Source organism: Octodon degus, unplaced genomic scaffold, assembly GCF_000260255.1.
Source record: "Octodon degus isolate 3935 unplaced genomic scaffold, OctDeg1.0 scaffold00052, whole genome shotgun sequence".
Classification (NCBI taxonomy): Eukaryota; Metazoa; Chordata; class Mammalia; order Rodentia; family Octodontidae; genus Octodon; species Octodon degus.
This window is the reverse complement of record NW_004524628.1, coordinates 8,547,211-8,570,119: the sequence shown is the minus strand read 5'-3', so window position 1 is coordinate 8,570,119 and position 22,909 is coordinate 8,547,211. Positions and strand designations below refer to the sequence as shown.

At 50.9% G+C, this 22,909-nt stretch overlaps 2 protein-coding genes across 2 annotated transcripts in view; one reads left to right on the top strand and one right to left on the bottom strand.

The window, feature by feature from the left end:
* Mfsd9 (major facilitator superfamily domain containing 9) overlaps positions 1–8,787 on the top strand; it is a 16,717-nt gene extending 7,930 nt beyond the window's left edge. Inside the window, exons 4-6 of the mRNA XM_004633263.2 lie at positions 956–1,085; positions 3,268–3,477; positions 7,476–8,787. Coding sequence (XP_004633320.1) covers positions 956–1,085; positions 3,268–3,477; positions 7,476–8,257 — 1,122 coding nt within the window. The 3' untranslated portion in view covers positions 8,258–8,787. The remainder of the gene's footprint in view (positions 1–955; positions 1,086–3,267; positions 3,478–7,475) is intronic.
* A 7,694-nt stretch (positions 8,788–16,481) lies between these two features.
* Slc9a2 (solute carrier family 9 member A2) overlaps positions 16,482–22,909 on the bottom strand; it is a 90,001-nt gene continuing 83,573 nt past the window's right edge. The window contains exons 10-12 of the mRNA XM_023717351.1: positions 21,284–21,415; positions 19,414–19,504; positions 16,482–18,254 (exon numbers count right to left, since the gene is read on the bottom strand). Coding sequence (XP_023573119.1) covers positions 17,881–18,254; positions 19,414–19,504; positions 21,284–21,415 — 597 coding nt within the window. The 3' untranslated portion in view covers positions 16,482–17,880. The remainder of the gene's footprint in view (positions 18,255–19,413; positions 19,505–21,283; positions 21,416–22,909) is intronic.

The window sequence follows — 22,909 nt, the reverse complement described above, 5'->3', positions numbered from 1 at the left end:
CCACCATGCCCAGGCCTGCAGTCCTCCTGCCTCCGCCTCCCGGGTGCTGGCCCTCCAGCCGTGCGCCACCATGCCCAGCCCTAGCTAGTAGTATTCTAAGGCAATTATGTTTCCTTCAGACCGAGGAGCAAGGATGGTACCCTCCTAACGATGCTGATTTGGGGTATGGATCTTTTTAAAGAATAATTTGTCAGTGTTTATCAGCTGCCTAAAAATAGGCCTTTCTTCTCACCTAACAACCCCAATATTAGGGCCCTATTCTCAGGGTACATCCAAGGGTGCTTGCAGCAAGTTTACTATGAAGGTGCTTATTATAGCATTACTTACATCTTTGACAAATTGAGAAGAGCCAAGTATCTAGTAAAGACTGAGTACTCTTAGTACTAATAATACAGTGTGGGGCATGACTGAAGGTGGTAGTGAGCACGCTGTTAGCACACGGTGGGTCCACACAGAGCCCCGGGGGCCGCTTGCTTCTTTCAAGTATTTTTAGTTCACACATAATGGTTGTCCACCCCTGGGAACAGGCACAGGTACAGGTCTTAATCCTTTTTATTCCCCTACAACCATTTTCTTAAAACTATACCCAGTGTAAGCTTGGGATCATGAGGATTTTTTAATACTCTTCATTCCGCTTCTCCACGTTCCATGAATTTCAAAATGCCAAATGTGATGTCTGAGAAGTGTCATCGCCTAAGGAGGGAAGGTGGCCACGGGCCCTCTGGATGGCATCTCAGCCTCTAGCACGCTGGTCCAGCCACCAGCTCATCGCACTTCACTGTTTGGCCCAAGAAAACGTGGGGTGTCCCCGTCAGCTTGCAGGAGGACAGGCAGGTGTCGTGTCTGGCCAGTGGTGTAGAGAGCCGCATCCCCAGGTCAGCAAGCAGCTTCCTCCCAGCCTTCTGCGGGGCTTCCAGGTGGTGGCCCTTACCGTGGACCTTGTCCCGCTCTACAGGGCTGCTGGAGCGACGTGGCCGGAAGGCGCCGCTCCCTGCTGCTGTGCCTCCTGCTCAGCGCACTGGGCTACCTCCTCCTGGGAGCCTCCAGCAGCGTGCTCCTGTTCGCCCTGGCGCGAGTCCCAGTGGGTGAGTCCCTCCCGGGCCCTGCTCCCTGCCCCTGCCCTGAGTGCAGCCCTGGAGTTGCTGGTCCCTGGGAGCTGTCCCAGAGAATGTGGCCTCGCACGGTAACAGCCAGAGTGCATCCCCAGCAGCAGCGATGGCTGAATGCTCAGCCTCAGCCCTGCCTCTGCTGCTTCAGACCTCATCCTCAACAGGGCACATGTCCCCAAGTCCCCAAGACCCCTGCAGTGCTGTGCCCGCCCCTGACACACCTCCTTCCAGCCCAGCTCTGTGTACAGAGTAGGAATCCTTGCTGCCTGTGGCCTGCACCATGGGCTCCGTTCCCTCTTTGGGTGAGGCGAGCTTCCTGCTTTGTACCCAGACTGCTGACCTCACCTGAAACTTGCCTGGGTGGCTTTCTGCTCCCAGACTGCTCTTGGCTGCTGCTCCCTTCTGAATCATTTCATCCATTCGTGAATGCGGCTGGCGTCCAGTGGGTGGGCGTCTCATGATGGTGGAAGTGCTTCCTGCCTTCCCCGCAGTCAGGCCTGGTTTCCAGGACCCTTTCCTCTCCTTACCCATTGGTGTCCAGCAGCCTCCCCGACCCTGGTTCAGGACTGCAGCACTGCGTGTCTGCTGGAATTCGGTTAGCTGCTTGGCCTCGCTTGGCACCCCAGCGGAAGAGAGTGTATCTCACATGGCCCCACCACCTCTGTGATGTGTATGTGTCCCAGAGTATCAGCTGGGCTCTCCCTCCAAAACGCGCCCTGTGTCTTTCTGCTTTAACACTGTGGCTTCCGTGGGGCCTGCGGTCCACCTTGCCTTCCCCAGGCAGTAGCTGCTCCTTGTCATCTATGCCGGGCTTGACCCCTGCCTGCCGTTTGGCTGGCAGTGTCTGTGTGTCACACACATGGCCATTCCTGGTGGACACCATTCACCCTTCCAGAGACAGGAGAACAGCTAGTGACGTGGTGGGCAGAGGCCTGGAGGCAGGCCTGGAGTGGTTTAGGCTCTCGGGAAGGGAGCCAGTTCTAGTAATGTTGGCTTTGTTGTTGCAGTGTCGTGGTCCTGGCAAATGGGGAGAGCTGCCCCAAGCAGCCTTTCTCTCCCTTCTCACGGTGCAGCCCCCTCACTGCTGGGTGGCCACGGATGGAGGGAGCTAGGGTGTCGTCGGGCTTCTCATGCCGAGTCAGCCTGGATTCAGATCCATGGGTCCTGACCGCACGTGTGCCTGCGCTCCTTAGATAATGAGACTCCTCGTCTCTGTGGTCGCAGAGTGCCCACCACACGGTCCTCCCAGGCTTGGACGAGTCCATGCCAGGAGGATATCAGAATGCTCACAGAATTCCTGCACGATCTCCTAGCGCTACCTTATATCCCCGCCTTTGGTGCCTATGAGGAAACACGTCTAGAAAGGGACAGTCTCACACCGACAGGGTTTTGTCAGTTTGCTTCTGAAAGGGCTGGCTGCCAGCTGCACAGGTGTCATTTTAAATCCTGGGCTTCATGGGCCTCAGCCCAGGCCAAGGTGTTAGTCTCGGCAGCACGGTGCTGTGCAAAGCGAGTCCACGGACCGGGGACCTGTGGGGGTCTCTGTGTCACGGTGCAGTTCAGAGTGATCCAGGCCACTCACTTGGGTGCACAGGAGCTGTACACACCTGCACAACTAAGAGGAAGGCAGCATCATGTTGCAGCTCTCCGGCAGGTGCGTCAGCAGGGCCGTCAGCTCCTTGCTGCAGAGTAGAGGGCAGCTGGTGTTGGCATTGGCGTTGGCTGGGTGAAGACACTTCATTCTTCCTGCTCGCATCCTGTCATCCCGCGCTGTTCCTCTCCAGAGCTCGTGTCACCTTCATGGAGACGCACTGTGTTTCCCTTAGGAAAATCCAGCCTCTGGGAGGGCAGGAAGAGCTGCTGTTGTTGCAGTCAGTGCTGGACACAGTAGGCCTGCAGGCATGTTTGCTCAGGAGACGGAAGTCACCACAGTGGTTGTCAGATGCCAGGTATCATGACAGGAGGCAGGCATGCGAGGGCCATGCATGTGGTCACCTACCACCACTGTGGCATTAGTCCCAGAGTCCAGTTCTGGTGGGCTGGGGCCTGCAGGTTTGCGATTTCACCGGCGGAGGTCAGAGCTCCAGCCTGGACAGAGACGAGGCACAGCGTCCCGGGGACATCCTTCTGACTGGAACATGTTTCTGTCCCCTTGCAGGTATTTTCAAGCACACCTTGTCCATCTGCAGAGCGCTGCTGTCTGACCTAGTGGTAGAGAAGGAGCGGCCTGTGGTGCTGGGCCGGTTTAACACAGCCTCGAGCGCGGGTTTCATCCTGGGCCCTGTGCTGGGCGGGTACCTGGCAGAGCTGGAGGGCGGCTTCCGCCTCACCGCGCTCATCTGCTGCTCCATCTTCCTGCTCAATGCCGGTGAGTGGCATGGAGCCGCCGGAGGTCATTCTGTGGACAGGACTATGATCTGCCCATGCCTATCTCCTGGGCTGGCTGATTTAGAATAGGCAGTCACTGATCAGAAGTGAAGGTCACTTTGAGGACGCCCTGTGCTCTTCCCACGTCCCTGTACCTGGCCTCCCACGCTTTTACAACCTTGCTGTCATTTAGCTTTTTTGTTTTTTAATAACTAACGGGGATGAGGTAGCATTTATTGCAGATCTGAGTTGCCACCTTACACACTGAACATCTTTTCGAACGCCGGGCGGCCATCCTTTGGAGACATGTCTGTTTGAGCCTTTAGCTCACTCTTTGGTCATGTTTAATGTGGAAGCCCCGTAGATCTTGGATGCTGACTTCTTCACCAGATGTGGATCAGACTTGCAAATCACGAGCCCGCCCACGAGCACTCCTGCAAATTGCTTCCCATGCAGGGCAGAAGCGGTTTAGTATGGTGTCGCCCTCTTGTCTACTTTTGCTCTTGCTGCCTGTGCATTGGGGCGCAAAGCCAAGAAACCACTGACAAAGCCAATTCTGAGAGGCTCCTTCCTACTTTTTTCTTCTGGGAGGTTTATTTTTATTTTATTTTTTTTATTTAGGATAAGGTGTTATAGGGTCTCACTATGTAGATCGGACTTGTAGTGGTCCTCCTGTTTACCAACTCCCAAGTGCTGGGATTACAGGTCTGCGCCACCACGCCAAGTCTCAGTCTCCATGTCAGCGCACCCCAGGACCAGGGCTGGCTTGGCAGGCCCAAGGATAGAACTCCCAGCCCTTGCATCTGCCTAAGCAGGTGCTTTAATCCACTGAGCTATTTGGCCAGCCCTTTGATGGGAGTTTTTATAGTTTCAGTTCTTAAGTGTTTCTGTTTTTAAATTCGTTTTGCATTTATTTTTGCGTATAAGATAGGGTCCATTTTCATTCTTTTATAATTTCTTAACCTTTTATTTATTTATCTACATATTTGGTACAGGGTCTCACTATACAGACTCATAGTGATCCTCCTGTCTCAGCCTCTCCAGCGCTGGGATTATAGGCGTGCACCATCACACCTAGTTTCATTCTTTTACGTGATAACATATTCTTTTATTAGTTTTCATGTGAATGAAAATCAGCTTTATTTTATGAGCATGTTACAATTTTAGATCAAGTTATGGAAGACAAATAGTACCTTCCCTAGCGCTGCGCAGGCTCCTAAGGCCTGCCAGGGGGAGCACCCTTGCCCTACATAGCCTGCGCCATCCTGGGAAGCCCCCCGCTTGCTGCCCGTGCCCATGCATCAGCTGGGCACACTGGCTTCCCGGTGACCTCCTACATGCTTCCCACCCAAGGTGTCGTCCTGACTCCTTCCATTGCCACATTCTTTCCACTTGTCTTTCCAGGCTTTCTCTTCTTATCATCCCTTAGGCCTTTCCTGGTCAGTCTGCTAACTTCACTCAATTTTATTCATGTTCTGTTTGTTGCCTTGTCACATGTACACACACACACTCTCACACTGCAGGCCAGGATTTTATTAGAGCTACTCATTTCTTCCACCCCTGCCCAGAGCAGGCCAGTTATTCAATCAGATTTGATAAACCGAAGAGTCCTTCCTGGGCTGCGGGCTCCCTGGAGGCCAGGGCAGGTGCCTAACGCATCTTTCATCTTCACGCAGACTGGGGCGTGGGCAGCCCCTGAATGAGCGGCTTCATCCCAGAGCAGCCATGCTGTCCACTGCCCTGCTGTGGCAGATCTCCTGCCACAGCTTTAGAAGCCCCGTTCAAGGAGTGCTGTTGGGCCGTGGATTCCACGTCACATCAGGAATCTCAGATTTGAAAAGTGAAGTTCATGAATTTCATCCCAGTTCCTGTAGGATTCGTAATTTTCTGCAGGATCATAACCTGCAGCTGAAGCCAGGAGAACAGGCCTGATGGGTTGGCATAAACCTAGATAAATGTCATGAAGCACACGGTCAGCTGGCGCAGCTGAACCTTCTGTGTAAAGGAGGATACCTGAAGGGAAATCATTCTGAGTGCACAGTCGGCCTGTGAATCCGCGAGGGTGGGTGTAGCACAGAGAACTTGCGTACAGAGGACTACGGGTGGGCGGGCGCAGGGGCTGCCGGCGGAGTCGGGATGGAGCAGTACAGGGGCCCTCCGTGCACTGCAGGCCTCCAGGAGGGCGCAGGTCTGCACTGGGAGGCTGGAGACCCCAGCCTAAGGGAAGGCCGGGTGAGGACCACAGCTCCGGCTCCTCCCCTTCCTCCGCCCAGGCTGCCCTCTTCTGATCGGCGCCGCCAACGCCACCAGGGCTCTTTGCTCTTCTGGAAGTTGGTCGCCCGCACCCTGAACTCTGCTGCACTGGTGGCCAGCCACCAGGGAGCTGCTGCTCGGCATGCCCGGGAGAGTGCCGCCTGTGTTCTGCCCTAGCTTAAAGCAAAGCGGGTTTAGCGTCCTCGGCCGCAGGTGTTTCCACCTCACGTGAAGTTGCAGGGATTGCTTTTGCCCACTTAACAGAGTGGGGTTTGGTGGGCCAGCTGCACTGGTCATGGTACTTACTTTAATTCCATTCTTTTTGTCTGTCAGTGACAGTTCTTTTACAATTTTATTAACATTCTGTCCAGGGTCCCTTTAAAGATATAAATCAAAGAGTCCTGGCCCACTCTCGCCTGCTTGGTCCTCTGTCTTGACCGAAGCCCTTATTCTGTATTTATTCGTAGAAGCCACAGCCACAGATGAGGTTGTGCAGACAATGCAAAATGGCCTTGAGTTCAGCCACTGGACCGTGTTGAACATTTAAATCTCAAAGGCCAGTAGGGAGGTGTTGGGGGTGTCACACAATGGAACAGTGGAGTACAGAAGTAAGAAAGTTACACCGTGTGCGCTGCCAAGAGGTCCTTCTGCTTAATGGCAGTGGGTAAATAAAACAGCAGGGGCAGCAGCGTGCCAGCGTGAAGGCAGGGGAAGATGGGACGTGGTGGGCAGGGCAGCTGCCCCAAGGCTGCATCGTTCTCTATAACGATGGTGTGCCGAGGTTTTGCATGTGTGGCTTGTGGAACATGCTGTGGCCCTGCTGGGGGAGGGCCCCGCAGAGGCTTCCCGAGAGTTACGGCTGTCACACCATCCTCTTCCCCACCAAGCCCAGGTCTGTTGTCACCATCCACAGCGCCTGTGTCCCCAGCCTGGCCTCCCCTTGGCACCTGTCTCCTGCTTCCTTGCCTGAGCCTCTACGTTAATTCCTCAAGGCAGCAATGCTGGCAGCCCTTGCTATTCCTGTCAGTGGATTCCTGGTGTTGAACACCAGGCTTAGCATGCAGGAAGTGCCCCGTAAACATTGAAGTTGGGTGTGGATGGATGGATGGATGGATGGACAGGTGGATGGGTAGACAGACACTTGGTGGGTTAGCGGTAGGGGTAGGAAATTATGAAGAAGTCAGTATACGTTCAAATTTGTAAGATCTTACATATGAAGTGATGGCTCTCGGAAACCAGCACAGGCTGTGAGCTGGGAACCAGCTGACCTCTGTATATTGCTTTGGTGCTTTTGTTTTGTTTTCTTTAAAACTGAGAAAGACCTGCTGGAACCCTGTCATCACAGTGGGACTGTGGGAATGGAGGGAAGACTGGAATCCGAAATGCAGACTAGTTAACCTAGTACAAAGCGGGTCAGGCCCTCGAGCCGACAACAGCGCCCTCCCCAGGAGGCCCAGGAAGAGCGCGCAAGCCCACCTGGACAGGTCTCTGCCAGCTTTCGCCTTTTCTTTTGTAAAACTCTTGAGAGTCCATGTGTGCCGTGCAGGGATGGCATTCATTGTGAGGCTTCCGTGCTTGTACAGGACACAGCCGGATCCTCACCCCCACCACCACCCTTCCTCCATCCCTTGGTCCCTTTCTGTTCGCAGAGCATCGCTTTCCCATTTCTTGTCTCCTGTCTTTCATTTTGCCCTGTGATGTATTTCTTCTACTTTGGGTTTCTCACAAAGGTAGTCCTTTTAACAGGTCTTGTTTGGCTCTTTCCTTGGAGTGGCATGGAAGTCAGCGGGACAGAGAATGGCCCGAGACAGCGTGGGCGCCAGGCACCATCCAGGACAGACCATGAGCCTCAGGGGGCAGCCACCAGCCCCGCGGCCACAGAGACCGCTCCTCCAGGGCTCTGGGCTGACACCAGGGCAGCCATGCAAGACGGGCGGAGCCTGGTGTGCTCTGAGATGGGCGACATCCTGCTGGTGCGCCTGCTGATGGGGATGGCAGTGCTGCTGTACCACAGCAACTTCGTGCTGGCGCTGGAGCAGCGCTTTGGGGTGCGGCCGCGGGCCTCGGGCTACCTCATCGGGTACAGCAGTGCTCTGGGCGCCCTGGCTGGCCTCACCCTGGGACCTGTCCTGCGCCTCTACCAGCACGACTTGCACGCAGCCCTGCTGCACTCCAGCGTGCTCACCTGCGCACTGCTGCTGCTCTATGCCTCGGCAGGCACTGTGGCCGTGGTGGTCCTCACCTCCACATTCCTGTCCTTTTCCACCACCATTGGCCGGACCTGTGTCACAGACCTACAGCTGACCATGGGTGGCGCCCAGGCCAGCGGCACTGTCATCGGCGTGGGACAGTCAGTGACTGCTGTGGGCCGCATCATTGCCCCCCTCCTCTCAGGAGTGGCCCAGGAGGTCAGCCCCTGTGGTCCCCCGGGCCTGGGAGCTGCTTTGGCCCTCGTGGCTGTCTTTATAATGTCATTCAGCAAACCCCACTGCAGTAATGCTGGGAGTGGTAAGCTAAAAAGTGCTTAAGACAAATTTGGACAACGTGGAGAAATGATCACAGTGTTCAGTCCACTCTAGTGGCCGCCATGGGAAAGGAAGCGTGAGGGCTCAGGGCTGTGAGGCATCCGCAGACAGGCTCAGGGACGCGCACAGTGTAGATGGACAATCGGATGTCCCGGGGCCACGAAGAAGCTAAGGCTGGAGCGGACCTTGGCTGAGGGGGCCGTGTTCAGTGTTCACCTGAAATGCTTACTTCTGGACCAAGCGAAACTCCAGGTGAAGCAGTACTGTCGTCTGCCGGGAGGGACGGTGGGGGTGACGGCTCTGAGGTATGCAGGAAAGAAGAAGCCTCCCATGCGATCCGTCGGGCAACATGCAGGCGACCTGCTGACCACCTGGAACATCCGCTGTGGAAGCCCTGTAGAAGCAGCCGTATCCCACAGGTGCTCAGAGCCAGGGTGGCTGGTGCACACGTAGGATCCCAGCCCTCAGAGGCCCTGAGGCAGGGGACTGCAAGTCTGAGCCCTGCCTGGGCCACTCAGTAACTTAGTGAGACCCTGTCACAAAATAAAGGGGCTGGCGATACAGCTCAGTATGAAGGCCCTGGGTTCATGCCCCAGACCAAAAAAACAAAACCCTAATGAGTGTTTTCATGCAGAGTTAGGGTCTGTGGCGTCGCGCACACGCCCGCCGGAGGCGCTGTGTCCCTTGCTTCATTTTCATGTTGTGCCCAGAAGGGGCCACTCTGACCCCAGGAATGCTGGGCACAGCTTTTCCTGAGACTTCACTGAACTTCCATTCCCTCAGCTGCGCTCAAGGCTAGGGACAGGCGTGGAGCCAGCGCAGCGCCAATTCAGGGAAGCGCAGGCTGGGCACGCTGGCACTGGGCTTCCGTTGCTGTCACCAAGAAGGATGAAGGGCCCTTCTCCTCACAGCCTGCCACAGTCCACCTTCCCTTTGCACAGTCCACTTTCCCTTTGGTCCTCTTGGAGTCCACTAAGATACGACGCCCATTTCCAACCAAATGCACATACTGTATGATTGTAAATGAAATTTCAATACACTAATTTATTATAATATTAAAATCTGTTGTTTGTAAAATCCATGGTCTTAAACATTGAAGGTACAGGGTAAACTTAAATATTTATGATTGCTAGAATTACGTTTTAGTTTGAAGATTATCCTCCCACTTGGCTGCAAGGAACATAATGAGCTTTTTATTATAGGTACCTTCATACGAAAGCCATGTGTCCAGAGACCCGGATGTGCTGGGAATGGCCTTGGCCTCGGGGCACGGGCTGAGTATCCTGGAGATTAGGCTCAAAGGGACCACGATCCGGGGCTGAGGCAAAGAAGTAGAGTTTCACAGGTTTCTGTAGAGATTGATTTTCCCTCCCTTCCTTGAAATCCATGAGTTTCCCAAAAGTTCTTAAGTATGGCCATGTTTTTGTTTTAAGATTGTAGCCCTTTGTTTTTGAAGTTGAAGCCTGTAAATTTAGGCTTTATTAGTTGACCAGGCATGTAGAAATATTGACAGCCAAAGACGGATCTTAGGAGGGAAGCATCTCTGTTGTTGTACGCCAGCGACTTCAGCATTCTGTTAAGGGTGTTCTTCCCAGTCAGTGTCTCCGCGGTCCTCCACACGGGCCGGCCTCCTGCTGCCCAGAGAGGCCAGGCACCACCCGCAGCATCTCCCCAGGGGGAGACAAGCACTCAGTCCCTAGGACTTCTGGGACCCATTCACAGGTGTCCAGCTGGTGCGAGCACAGGGACACTGGGAGAGCTCTGTCCTGTGAGGAGCAGTTTGTGTACTGTTTATGCACCAGAGTCTCGGGGAATGATGTGTGTCTAGCCGGAGTACTGCTTGTCCTTCAGGTTCTCCTGAGCAGTTCAGGAATGCTCCCTGCAGCATCAGATGGGGCCACAAGGGCTTGTTCTTTTTATATGTAAAATATCTTCTTTAAGCTTAAAGTAGGGCTTGCCTGGCTCTTGAGGCCTGGCTCTGCCCACAGCCCAGGCACGCGAGCTCTCATATCCACTTCCACAGGGACAAGTGGAGAACAGGCAGGCAAGTGGAGAACAGGCAGAACACTGTGAGGCCTCAGCCCAAGCTGGGGGCCTGGGCAGGGAAGAGGGCAGGAGCCATGCTGCAGTGCCCAGTTCTAAGCCTTGGCTTTTGTGGGCACCCAGAGGGACAGACGACAGGGCAGAGGAGGGAGGGCCCTGGGGTGGCCCTAGGGGCCTGCAGTGACCCCGGGTGTGTGGTCCGGGCACAGCTGGACTGGAGTCAGAAGGCTGCTGTGGGTGTCCAGCACTGCCTCCCCCAAGCCACCTGTGGGGGGTGTGTGCATTTCCAGGAGTAGCTGCTGCCGCATGGGTGGGCAGGGCGCTTGGGGCACTGCCTATCCCCCCTCTCCTGTGGACCCTGATGCATTCGGAAGCCTACCAGGCAGAGCCACTGCCTGGGCTGGGGAAACGGGCATTTGGACAGCAGCATTCAGATAACAAAAGCTGGCTTGGGGTACATAGCAAGCTTACCAGAGGGAGATGCGCTGTACCCCACTCACCGCAAGTCTGACGTCGCCCTGCAGCCTTTCAGAAGCCTCTACAATGGTTCCTCAGCTCTGCCTCAAAGCTGAGACCCAGCTCCTCCTGAACAGGGTGAGAGCTGAAACCTTTACTCAGTCCTAATTTTTTGTCCTGAACAACTTGCCAGTGCTATAATATTTGTCAGAAATAAAATCTCTAAATTTGCAATTGTTCTTTAATCAATGTGTATGTTTAGAAGCCATGATTGTTTCCTGAAAGGAGTTTAATTTGTGGTCCTGGGGCACTTGCAAAACTTCACTTCCAGTTTGCTAAAGCACAGCTTAATGCTAGCAACAAGTGTGGGCTTTTAATGACCATCGCATAGCATCAGATGTGTTCGGAATTGGAAGTCTGCAGTGCCGGCCGGGAGAGCAGTTCTGAGATAACATCACAGTAAGTTTTTTTCTAATTAAGCAGATACACAAATATGTATTTTGAAACAGATTTTCTTTAGTTCTTTTGCCCAAAAAGATCATCTACTGGGGATCAAACTCGGGACCTTGCACTTGCTAGGCAGGCGCTTATGCTGCTGAGCTATCTTCCTGGCCCCTAAAAAAAAAAAAACAAACCCTCTAACCTCACCATTTTGTGGACAGCTCTCTGAAAAGAAGAGTAGTCAAAGTGACTCTGTTCCCCTGATTCAATACATTGTACAAATGCTGCTGTTCAAAAGTCAAATGTTATTTTGAAGAGTTTAAGACAGCTTTTGCTGGTCCTTACATAGAGAAGATAATTACGGATGTTAAGGAACAAGCATTAATCACCACTAATAACTTATGCAACATGAAGGTGAACTGCAGGAATCTGATGTACCTGAAGACTGATATTGTCAGTACTGATTTAAACTAAACCACACCTTGATAAACAAAACTCCTTCTTCCAAGCACACACTGAGAGAAAAAGTTCAGTGGTTGCAATTGATAACACAGATGAGGCAGTAGCCTTTCTTTGCAGTTACCAAAACATCTGTCCATCAGTTCCCTGCCCAAGGGCCACCTGTTCATGCTGAGATGCCCAAAGAATGCCTCAAACCTTCAGTGGTACTGAACCGAGTGCATCCTGCATTTTTTGCCTAAACTTACATAAATTTAATGTTTTGCAACCTAACTAAGCAGTTACTATCCTGCATGAAAGTCACAACTTTTTCAGTTTGACATGTGACAAAATTAACCCAAATCTCTTTTTGCTTTTTCACAACCTCATGGATAGAGAGTGTACCTGCCCTAGATCTTAGCAACCTTGGGATATGAGTTTTGTTTACAGTCAAGAACCTTTTCACTGAAAGGACCCACTGCAGCTCCTTGGTGTGCCTGTTCTGCCAGCATCACTGCCCTTGTGCTGTGACAGCACTGCCAAGTAAAGAACTGAGTGCAACTCCTATGATACTGTGGCAGGCCACCCAGTGATGTGGACGGCTCCTGTGGACCAGGGGAGGTATCTCGTGCAGTGTGGGCACATTGGACAGAGTGTAGGACAGCAGGAGAGTAACGCGTGGAATGAAACGCCTGTCAGAATGATGTGATTTCAAACTTAAGAGCTGTGGGATTTTCCATCTCATGCTTGGAACTAGGCTGGTCAGAGTAACAAACTGTGTGTTGAAACTTCCAGTCTTGGGAAGGGGCTCACGTACTCCATGTTGCACAGACTCCAGCTTTTGTCCAAACAGATGTTTCTGGTGTCACAGCTCACCTACATAAGCTTGTTCCATGAGTGCTTAATGAAAATGAAACTTACTGAAGTACCCAAAGTGAAGCTGGAGCCACCAGCGTGCTCTGTTGCTGACCTGAGACCTGACCCTTCAAGTCTGCGTGCGTGAGACTGGGTGCGCATTCAGCCTGAGTAACTAACTGTTCCTGTGGCTGAGGAGGTTCAGGCCTGGACGTCAGAGTCCACTTGTGCGCAGTGCCGGTCTGGGACGTCACTGACAAGGCAAGTGTTTTCTTGGGGTCACTTTGTGCTGCCTGTTTGGAGGAACATGTCAGCAGGTATCAAGTGGTAATGGTGCAAAAGAATGTTCTGGCTACAGGCAGACTTGACAGATGCCGTAAAGGAAGCAGCACACACAGCAGCAGCAGGTGCAGCTCATGTCTAGCAACCAGTGCCCCAAACTGTGTCAGTGAAAATGTGAAACTGGGGTTCAGCATAGGTTTGCATGACCTTTTAAGATCATTTGGGAAAACAGTGATTACCATTGCTTGTTTTGTCTGAGCTGACTTGGAAGAAAATATTTGATATTTCAGAGCATACATTATCTCTGAACCCTTTACAAGGGACTATTATATACAGAAAATTAATGAGTCAATTAAAATGCTTATTCCTCTAGTTAGGTTCACTCATTACAGAGTGATGTCGTTAGATTCCTTTAAGGTGTACGTCTTGGAAACAAAGAGTACTTGAATGTATCAATACTTTTTAAGTCCTTATCTCATGAATTCCAGCCACCACAGCCCCATTCATACAAATGAAAGTGGTTTGACTCATCAATGAAAAATCAGAATTTCTAGGGTTATTTCATATATCATCTCTATAAGGGATTAAGTGTACACATGTGATTTAATACTTTTGTAAAAATTTCCAGAGAAGCAAGGAAAATTTCCTTTGGCAGTGCACATACCCAAGCATTGTTTAGTGGGCAGAGTTAACCATAGTTGGATAGAAGTGGCTTCACTTACATTAGACTTAGTAATCATACTTACGACTCAAGGGGAATGAATGCAATAAAATAGGAGAAAAAAGCATAATATTTAACTCAAAGTATTTTGTCACAGATGTAAAAAGTCAAAAAAGTGACCATCATAGTTTGTCCCCACCCTATAATAGGACGACAACAGCCTTACATAGGACCTTGGGGACAGACTGGAAGTCGGAAGTTGTGAAGTAGGTTCTGAGCCATTCAGAGTGACCGCATGCTGTGAACGCTGGGAACACTGTTATCCACTTGCTGATTGTTGATGACTCTGAAAAACTCATTCTCTGGCCATATGAGAAAGAGAACCAACCTCCAACTTTATGACTGTACCTATAAAATTTTACTTGAAACATTATAGGAAGTTAGAAAAAGTGAGATCAAAATCTAATGAACCAGCGTACCATTACAGAAATGTTCAAAAACTACCCATCTGGGCATTTGCCCTGCATCCCCAAGGTGGCCAGCCATCTGAGGGTGTCAGCTAGGTGTGGAGTGGGGGGCACGAGAAAGTCTGGGTGTCGTGGTTAGGATCTAATGTGTTCCCTGGAAATCTTGTGTTCAGATGAGGCCTTTGCAGAAGTTGACTGGGTCGTGGGGCTCAGCAGCTGAGTTTGCAGCACAGCATGCTGTCTTTGGGGCCAGGACAGAGGTGGGTCTCCGGGTGGCTCCTGCATGCCACTTCCTGGCTGCTGTGGACCGAGCTGCTGCCCTCCGGGCCCTTCCACCAGGCCCTTTCTGCCTTTCAGTTGGACAGCCATGGACTAAACCCTCAGAATTACTGCATAAGCCTAACCAACCTCTCTTCCTTTAAATTAGGGGTGCCATGTGTTTTGTCCCAGTGATGAGAAGCTAATACAGAATGTGTTGCCAGAGCTAAGATTAATGTCACATAGTCAAGTGGTTCCCACTGTCTTTATTTATTTATTTTTTTCTTTTTTGGAACCGGGGATTGAACTCAGGCCCTTGCGCTTGCCAGGGAAGTGCTTATTCCACTGAGCCATCTCCTCCCCAGCCCCTTATTTTATTTTTGTGTATTGGGTACATGGACTCACTGTGCCGCTCAGACTCGTACTGATCCTCCTGTTTTCAGCCTCCCCAGCGCTGGGATTACAGGTGTGCACATCCGGGGGGCAAGGCTAGCAAGGCATGCGGGACTGGTGATCAAACCCTGATCCCTGTGTTTGCCAACACAGGCGCTTAGTCTGCTAAGCTATCTCGCCTGCCCTCCCACTATCTTTAAAAGGAAGGCAGAGAGGTTCCAGTTAAAAAGGATAGTTCTATGCAAGTGAGGAGATCAGAACAAAATGCAGGTCCCCAGTGTGCTGCTGGGCTATGTGCACGCATGTCCGGGTAGCAAGGGAGTCGGAGCCCAGCCCTCCCTCCACAGGGTCTCCCACAGCCATGTGTCACAGATATACCAAGCGGTTGGTTTTGTCCCTAAAACCAAGCAGTATACCAATGATAGACAGCATTTACATTGTTTCAGGCTTTATAAGCCACATAGAGATAATTTAATGTATATAGGAAGACGCGTGTATGTTATACAGAAACACAACTTTTACATGATGGACTTAAAAATCCACAGAGCTTGGTTCCCTCAGAGGGTGTCCGAGCCTATGATCGAATGCTCAGGCATCAGCAGAGAATTCTAACAGCCACAAATTCTGGACAAATAATATTTTTAATTGCTCTTTCAAGAATCAAGACGAGCATGACCTTCTGTCTCGCAGTAGTGTGTCTGAGCTCGTAACTGATTAGGAAAGCCAATTTTAACATAAACGTGACTTGGAGGGAAGGCCACAGATGCAGACTGTGCCGGTGACGCCTTCTCCACACTTTGCTGAATGAACGCCCCATTTCCCAGCAAACCACAACACCCCTCATTACCATCCTGCAGCAAAGATTTGCAAAAACAAAGCCATTTCACCCCTCATTTTGGGGGCCTACACACAAGCGTGCAGTGAGAGCTGATCTGGGTGCCGATCCGTAGACGTTTGCTGACTGGCGAGATTGCTGCCAACAGCCAGCCCCTTGGCATGAAGCGATAAACTCTGACTTCCATTTTCAAATCAAGTATGTTTCAACAGCCGCAGAAGACCGACCAGAATCCTACAGGCATGCTGGGACTTTCTTGGATCAGGTGTTTCTGGAACCAAATGAGTCAGCCAGAAGGGATCTGGGTTCCTTCCAGACTTTCAAGTTGTTATGGCATTTAAAGGGATTTGTGTTCTTTTTCAGATTGTCACTGTCTTTTTTTGCATAGTAGTAAGAATTTAATAATTACTAAAAGAAGCATACAGAAAAGCTAAAGTCAAGTTCATTTTTATTGTCTTTGCCATCCAACATATAAGAAAAAATTTAAATTGATAATAATTTAAATAAAATTCTTTCAGTGCTCCTTTAAAAAGGGCTACAAAAATTCTCATGTCTTCTTTGTTTCCAGAAAGTTAAGCTTGACATAATATTTATTTATTTTTTAAAAAACAGGAAATTTGATTTTAAGTTTATTTTTAGTTTCCACTTCCTTTTTCAATTTCATAGTTCATAACTCTCCTGAAAACTCACTCTTGGCATTCGCAAAACTACACATCACATCTCTTGATCAATTGTATTTCTGTAATATCATTCTAGATCAGCTTTAACTTCTTTTCAGCAAAAGGAATATATATTTTCATGTAAATATTTTTATTTAAAAGGGAGATCCTTAGCACAGAGTCCCAAGCTTGTAGTGCTCTGATTTTGTGCTCCCCTGGTTTCTGCTGATCAGCTTGGGAAACTGAATTTGAACCTTCTCCTGGTCACTGGCAATATCTCAAGACTTCAGAGTTGAAGAACAAGGTTCACCTCTTTGTGCTGACCAATGCCAGCAGAGCTGACGGCCACCGCCAAGGACTGTGGACTCTCCCTCCACTGGCACGTTCATGCCCACCACCCCGGAACCCTGTGAGCACCTCCATTCTTTGCTGCGTGTGAGAAAGGCTTCCAGTGGGAAGTGAAGGAGCTATGCCAAGGTCCCCACTAGCACCTAAGCCCACAGGTTTAGGAGTCCTGGTTCTGACAAGTTTTAGACAGGGATTATTCAGAAAGAAAAGACAGGTCAATAAAATCTAGTTTAGGAGCCAGAGATTTCAATATTAATCTTTAATGATTATGTGCCATTTCTTTCTGCAGTGTTCTAAAAAGTACTCCCACAAGTAGAATCCAATTTGGTATGAAGAATCTGAGTCACTACATTATTGAAAGTGAGGAGGTAACAAATTACAGACGTGAAAAAAAAAAAATAGGACTCCCACATTCTCCAAAGTGATTCCTGATCAAAAGTCAAAACCTGAAATCTGGCCAATGTGTCACACACTGGAATACAGTCTATGTAGAGTTTTATCCTCATCAGCTCATCAGCTTGAAGGTGCTTACTTGCAAAAGTTCCAGAATGTTCTACAGAAAGTTCTGCTAGAGCAGGTGGGCATAGCTGGGCATGAAAGGAGTCACCCTCACCATCTTCCCTATATTGCAAGAGTTACACTCACCAACTCTAGTTGGCAGGTGCGGCCCGACTCCCCAGGAGGGGCCACAAGAGAAAGTCTCAGGACCATGGCTTCACTAAAGCTGCCACCAAGTCTGCCCAACCCTACAAGCTGATCTGAGCTTGGCAGCCTTTCTCTTTCCATCACCAAAAAAGAAGGGGATGTGGAATTTCTATGTCACCCAAACCCATGGTAGACAAGAGGAACAAATTAAGAACTAATTCAGCAGGAGTACAGGGACTTTAGCTTAGCCCCTTGCCTAGAGCTGCCACTCCGCCAGCTGCTCAGCCTGCTTGTGCCCCAGCCACATCCTGAGTTGTCCCTGTTTGGCCTCTGTTCTTCCTTCACCAACTGGACCACCGGCCTGGGGCAGGGAAAGAGAACTCAGAAGTACAGCATTCACCTGAAGCTCATCCCTGGGAAACAGGAACATGTTCTCGGCCCCCTAGTGCTGTACACTTAACAACTGACCCGCTACCATATACATGTTTTTTTTTTCATAAATAAAATCTGAGGCATATATGTAATATATTAACATTTTCACTAATAAGTATATGTTAAAAATTTCAAGTTCTGTCATTCAAGTTCAATAAAAGGCACACATATTTTTTTTCTTTAGGCCTGAATACAGTTGCTAGCCACAAGTCACAGAGACACTCTATGGGATGTTTTTCCTCTGATTTTTCCTCTTTTTGGGATAAACATTCATACCATGAGTCAGTGGCTTGACTCTGTCATCCAAAACACTTTGACAGAGGTCTTTAAACGGACTCCAGGGCTGCTTTGGTGTGCTGGATGACAGACCAGTCTGGCTGGGTCGGTCCCCAGGTGTGCTTTGGCCGCTCTCTTTAAGGCTTCTCGCTCCCCCCAAATCGGGCTTTCTGGTTCCCAGGCTCCGAGGCCCTCCGGGCCAGCCTGGGTGGTGGCCTGGGTGCAGTGTCTTCAGTCAAACTGTTGTCCCTGTCCCGGCGCAGCCGCTCTTTGGATAAAAGGGGCTGCCGGAGGACGCCTGGTGTCTGAGTGCCCCCGTCCTTGCTGCTGGGGGCTGGGGGGCTGCCGGGCTGCGCTCGGCCAGAATCTACATTCACCTCATTCTTCCACTCCATCGTGTAGGTCGGGGGCGGCCTCTTAGAGAATGGCTCCGGCAGAAAGCGCCTGGCTCGGGGCTGCAGGTTGAGCACAGTGGTCCCTGCGTCCGGGTCTGAGTCGCTGCTGCTGCCCTCTGTCACGGAGCAGAAGGACAGTGTGGGTGAGTGGCTCAGAGTGGGCACCAAAGGCCTTACTGCCTTAATGGGCCCAGGCTCTGGGGACAGCCAGGGTCACCGGCTCCACTCCAACTCCAGCTGAGGGACCTGGGGGCTCTTGTGTCACCTCTGAGAGCATTCATGTCCCCAGGGCCGATGTAGGACAGTGTACTGTGTGCTCGATGCCACCTGAGGGCCTTGAAATGTCTTTGCTTTTTTAATGCTGGCCATCACCCATCTTACAGACGGGTGATGGGGTCAGGCATGTCAGCAGGGGTAGTGCTGGGATTCAGACTGGCCCACAGTGAGCCCTGCCACTCCCCTCTGTCTGGAGCCTCAGCTGTGACTTGCAGATTGCCTCTGTGTCCCCACACGGGACCAGAACCTCAGCACGCACTTTGCAAACAAAGGAGAGGCCCCTGGGAGGGGCCTGAGCTGCTGGCCGGAGGAAAGGGCCTTCGCCCTGGACCTTCGGGGCTCGGGAACTGAGGACATGCTTTCAGGGCAGGACTATAAATTCTAGCACTGCCCTTCCTCGCTCCCCTCCCTCTCCTGTTCACGTCACCGTCCTTTGTCAGCAGCCCTCAGCTTCCCCTTCTGGGCTAATTCAACAAACAAGCAGGGGAAGACAGCCACGGGCGGGACAGTACGCTTCCATCCCCTGCGCTAACAACAGAGTGCTATGGGCGTTCCTCTGGGATTCCCAGTACAGAGCCTAGGTTCTGCACAAAAATGACCGTCGGACAAAGAGATCAGGAAACATGGCTTAAATAGTTTTATAGTGAAGAGTAAAAGTTATGATTGACTCTATGAAAATACATTAACTTCATTCGGTTGTTTAACTCTAAATATTTACATTTTCTGACTTACAACACTCTGTTTGCCTGGTCAAATACCCCATGGCAACAGTATTTGCTTTTGCTGTATCAAATAATTATTATGGAAAGAAAATAAGTGACTGGATTATTATAATTTGCAAAGAACATCCTCCAAAAGGTCATGATGCTAATGGAAGATCACCGCATTATTATTTTAATTGTGAGCTACTGAGCTCTGCCTTGATGAAGGAAAGTAGTGGGAAAATTTCTCCAGTTGAGATGCATCTAAAGTTTTTCTGCTCTTAAGTGTATTCATTACCTGCATTAGAAATGTTCCTTTTCTTCTGTAGCTTTTCTGGAAGCTTTGTATTTTTAGGTAAGGATAAATATCTGGAAGTTGACGTAGAAGCCTATTAAAAAAATAAACAACCTGACTTAGGTTATATAAATGGCATATATTATATATGAGAAGCTGAAATTTCATAATACTTGGCCTTAAGACAGGATCTTAGCTCATCATTCCCAAACCACTTTGCGAAGTGTTGTCATGACTACATGTAAAATAACTAATCTCTGCTAAACCTGGTAGAGATCCATATTACAGAAGAAAATAAACAGGACCGCGCCACAGCTTGCGCCTGGATGTGGCCCCAAAGCTCCCGGGCTCCTAAGTAGGGCTGTGCATGTGCTTGGACCCGGGCTGCGAGATGCTGGGAGTGAAGGTCTGTGCTGTCCAAGTGGGTTCAGCCCAGCTCTGGGTGTGGACAACAGGAGCCCAGCCTGGGTGTGGGTGGCGCCAGTCAGCAGGCCAGCAACCTGGACGGGCTCTAAGGAACAGGAGGGAGGGTGCTTGCTGCTTCCTGGAGCCAAGCGACCATGGACTGAAGCTTCTATAAACTGCGAGCCAAAGTAACCTTTCCTCCTTTAACTTGTGAGTACCCGGCACTCCACCCCGGAACACGAGAGCCAGCCAGCCAGCCCTTCAGGAGCAGGTATGGAGCCCACCGGGTCTTCCTTAAGGAAAAGCTACGGAAACGCCTATTTACAAAATAAGTTCTAGAAAGACAGAACAGACACGTATGAGAGCGGACGTAGCAGGAATGTAGCATACTTAGGTCTCAGGCACTTTAAGAAATCTTGAAAATGGCTGAACAACAGAAACTGCACTAGGGGCGTTCTGAACCCTACAGTCTCTGCAGTCTTAGTTTCTAGGGTTAACTTTTGACAGTGCTACATTTACCTGCGAAGAAAAGTAATTGTTCATGTGCAGTTGCCTTGACCTCTGTACCCCGTGAGTACTGTCACACCCAAGGTGCCAAGGCTTCCGCGTAGCAGGAAATCATGGCACTGTTTTTAAGTCGTTCTCCATACCTCCTGACAAGGCCCCGGACCCGCTGATTTCCTTACCAACCCTCAGCTCGCAGGCATGCTAGGCTTCCTGCAGGGCCCCAGAGGACACACAGACACCCTGCTGCCACCCTGCCCTGGGCGGAGAGGAGTCATGAGCCATACTCGAGCCTGTTGGTCGAAGGCCAGCAGCGTGTGTAACGGGTCCCACCCTGTAGCCACGTTACATCACGTCAGTATGCTGTGCTATGTTCTCAGGCAAAGTCACCCTGTAACACACTCCTCAAAGCATATCCGATGACATCCAGCACATGTCAGCACCACTTTCCGGTGGTGAAAGCCGGGCTCACACCCGACTGGAATCATAATTCCCTTGGCTCTTTCCTGCACTACCAACCAGCGCCTTTCTTCTTTGCTCTGTGTGCCAACAGCACTTACTACCTTGATCACAAAAACTGAGACTCTACTCCTGGAAGGTTTCTCCCCCACTGGAGTAGGAATCCCTCGGTGTAGGAAGCGTCTACAGGGCTATTCACCGGTGTGTTCCACGCGCCTATGAGAGGACGCTGGCTGGAGCACAACAGGCACTCAAGGAACTCTAGAAAAGGCCTTATTCTTCTTCCCCTTGCACTGAGCAAGGGGTCCCCCTCTGCTACCCAGGCAGGCCTTGAACTCCTGGGCTCAAGCGATCCTCCTGGCAGCTGGAGTGACTGCCAGTGCTGGTGGTGATAATGGCCCTGGGTTCCTCTCAGACTTCCCAGGCGTCAGCCCTCAGCAGCCACCCGGGCAGCAGAGGCAAAAAGAGAGCCCACAGGTAAGGAGCAGCGGCGGCAAGCCCATACCCTGCGCTCACGGTTCAAGCTGCTGTCTTTCCTGATGCTCTCCCGCAAGCTGTGCCGCCGGCGGATCAGGATCTCCTTCGCTTGCCTCTCGCTCGTGTCAGCCGTCAGGTTGTGCCTGTTGTAGGACAAGGTCTGAAATAAAGACACACAGGGGACACTTCACCAAGAGCCTGACCACTTACTTCCCTGGAAGCCCAAACCCCACCATGTTCCTCTGAATCCCCCCTCAGCCAGGTGCCTTCAAATTCCATACACAGCGAAAGACAAGATGAAGTTAAAGTGAAGAATGCAACGGCCAGAGCTGCCAACTTTTGAAAGAATTCGCATTTGCATAAAAGTGAGTATGTTCCTCTCTTGAAAAGTGCAATCATTATGAATTTACAACAACTGAATTCACCAAGTGCCACCGTGCCTGTATTTAGCCAGCATCGACAGCTAGAAAACCATACACCACCTTTCCAGTTCTCTGTTCTCCTTTGAACAAGAATTACTGACATAAAACAATCACCAGGAGCCACTTGGGGGTGCCATGTCCCTTAGATTGGCTACAGTGCCTGTCCTTGTTCCAGCGGGGATGTCACACTGAGAAGTCGCAGCCACCCACAGCGACAGCCACGTCCCGGCGTGGGAGGAGGTTTCTGAGCCGGGCTGCACCTGGCCTCCGTGTTTACCTAATGAGCTGCACAGAGCTGCATTTCTTTTCCAAAGCCACGATTACCAAGCAACTGCATTTATGCTGGAGCTGGCATGCGCCTTGTGGGAACGTCTCTGTGACCCGGCAGAGTGACGCAGAAGAAGGCCTGACTCCTGTGTGGCAGGGTGTGCTAGCTAAGGAGGCATCAAAGGCTCACACTGGCAAAGTGAGCATAAGTGGGAAGTGAAGGGCCCCTGTGAAAGCTCATTGAAGCATGGGGCTGGGGTGACAGGCAAACTGCTAAGGACAACTGAAAAAGTGGACACCATGATGTAGCAGTTGACAAAGCTGACCTGAAAAGTGGTGGCAGGGTCCATGGAGAGAGAGGGGGGACAGAAAGAGAGACAGAGACAGATAGAGACACTGACAGAGACAGAGACGGAGAGACAGAGACAGAGGCAGAGAGACAGAGAGACAGAGACAGGCAGAGAGAGACAGAAATAGAGACATACAGAGAGACAGAGACAGACAGAGACAGAGAGAGACGGAGAGACAGAGGCAGAGAGACAGAGACAGGCAGAGACAGAGGCAGAGAGACAGAAATAGAGACAAACAGAGAGACAGAAATGGAGACATACAGAGACAGAAAGAGAGACAGAGATAGACAGAGACACTGACAGAGACAGAGAGAGATGGAGAGACAGAGACAGAGGCAGAGAGACAGAGAGACAGAGATAGACAGAGACACTGACAGAGACAGAGAGAGACGGAGAGACAGAGGCAGAGGCAGAGAGACAGAGACAGGCAGAGACAGAGGCAGAGAGACAGAAATAGAGACAGAGAGACAGAAAGAGAGACAGAGATAGACAGAGACACTGACAGAGACAGAGAGAGACGGAGAGACAGAGACAGAGGCAGAGAGACAGAGACAGGCAGAGACAGAGGCAGAGAGACAGAAATAGAGACAGATAGACAGAGACACTGACAGAGAC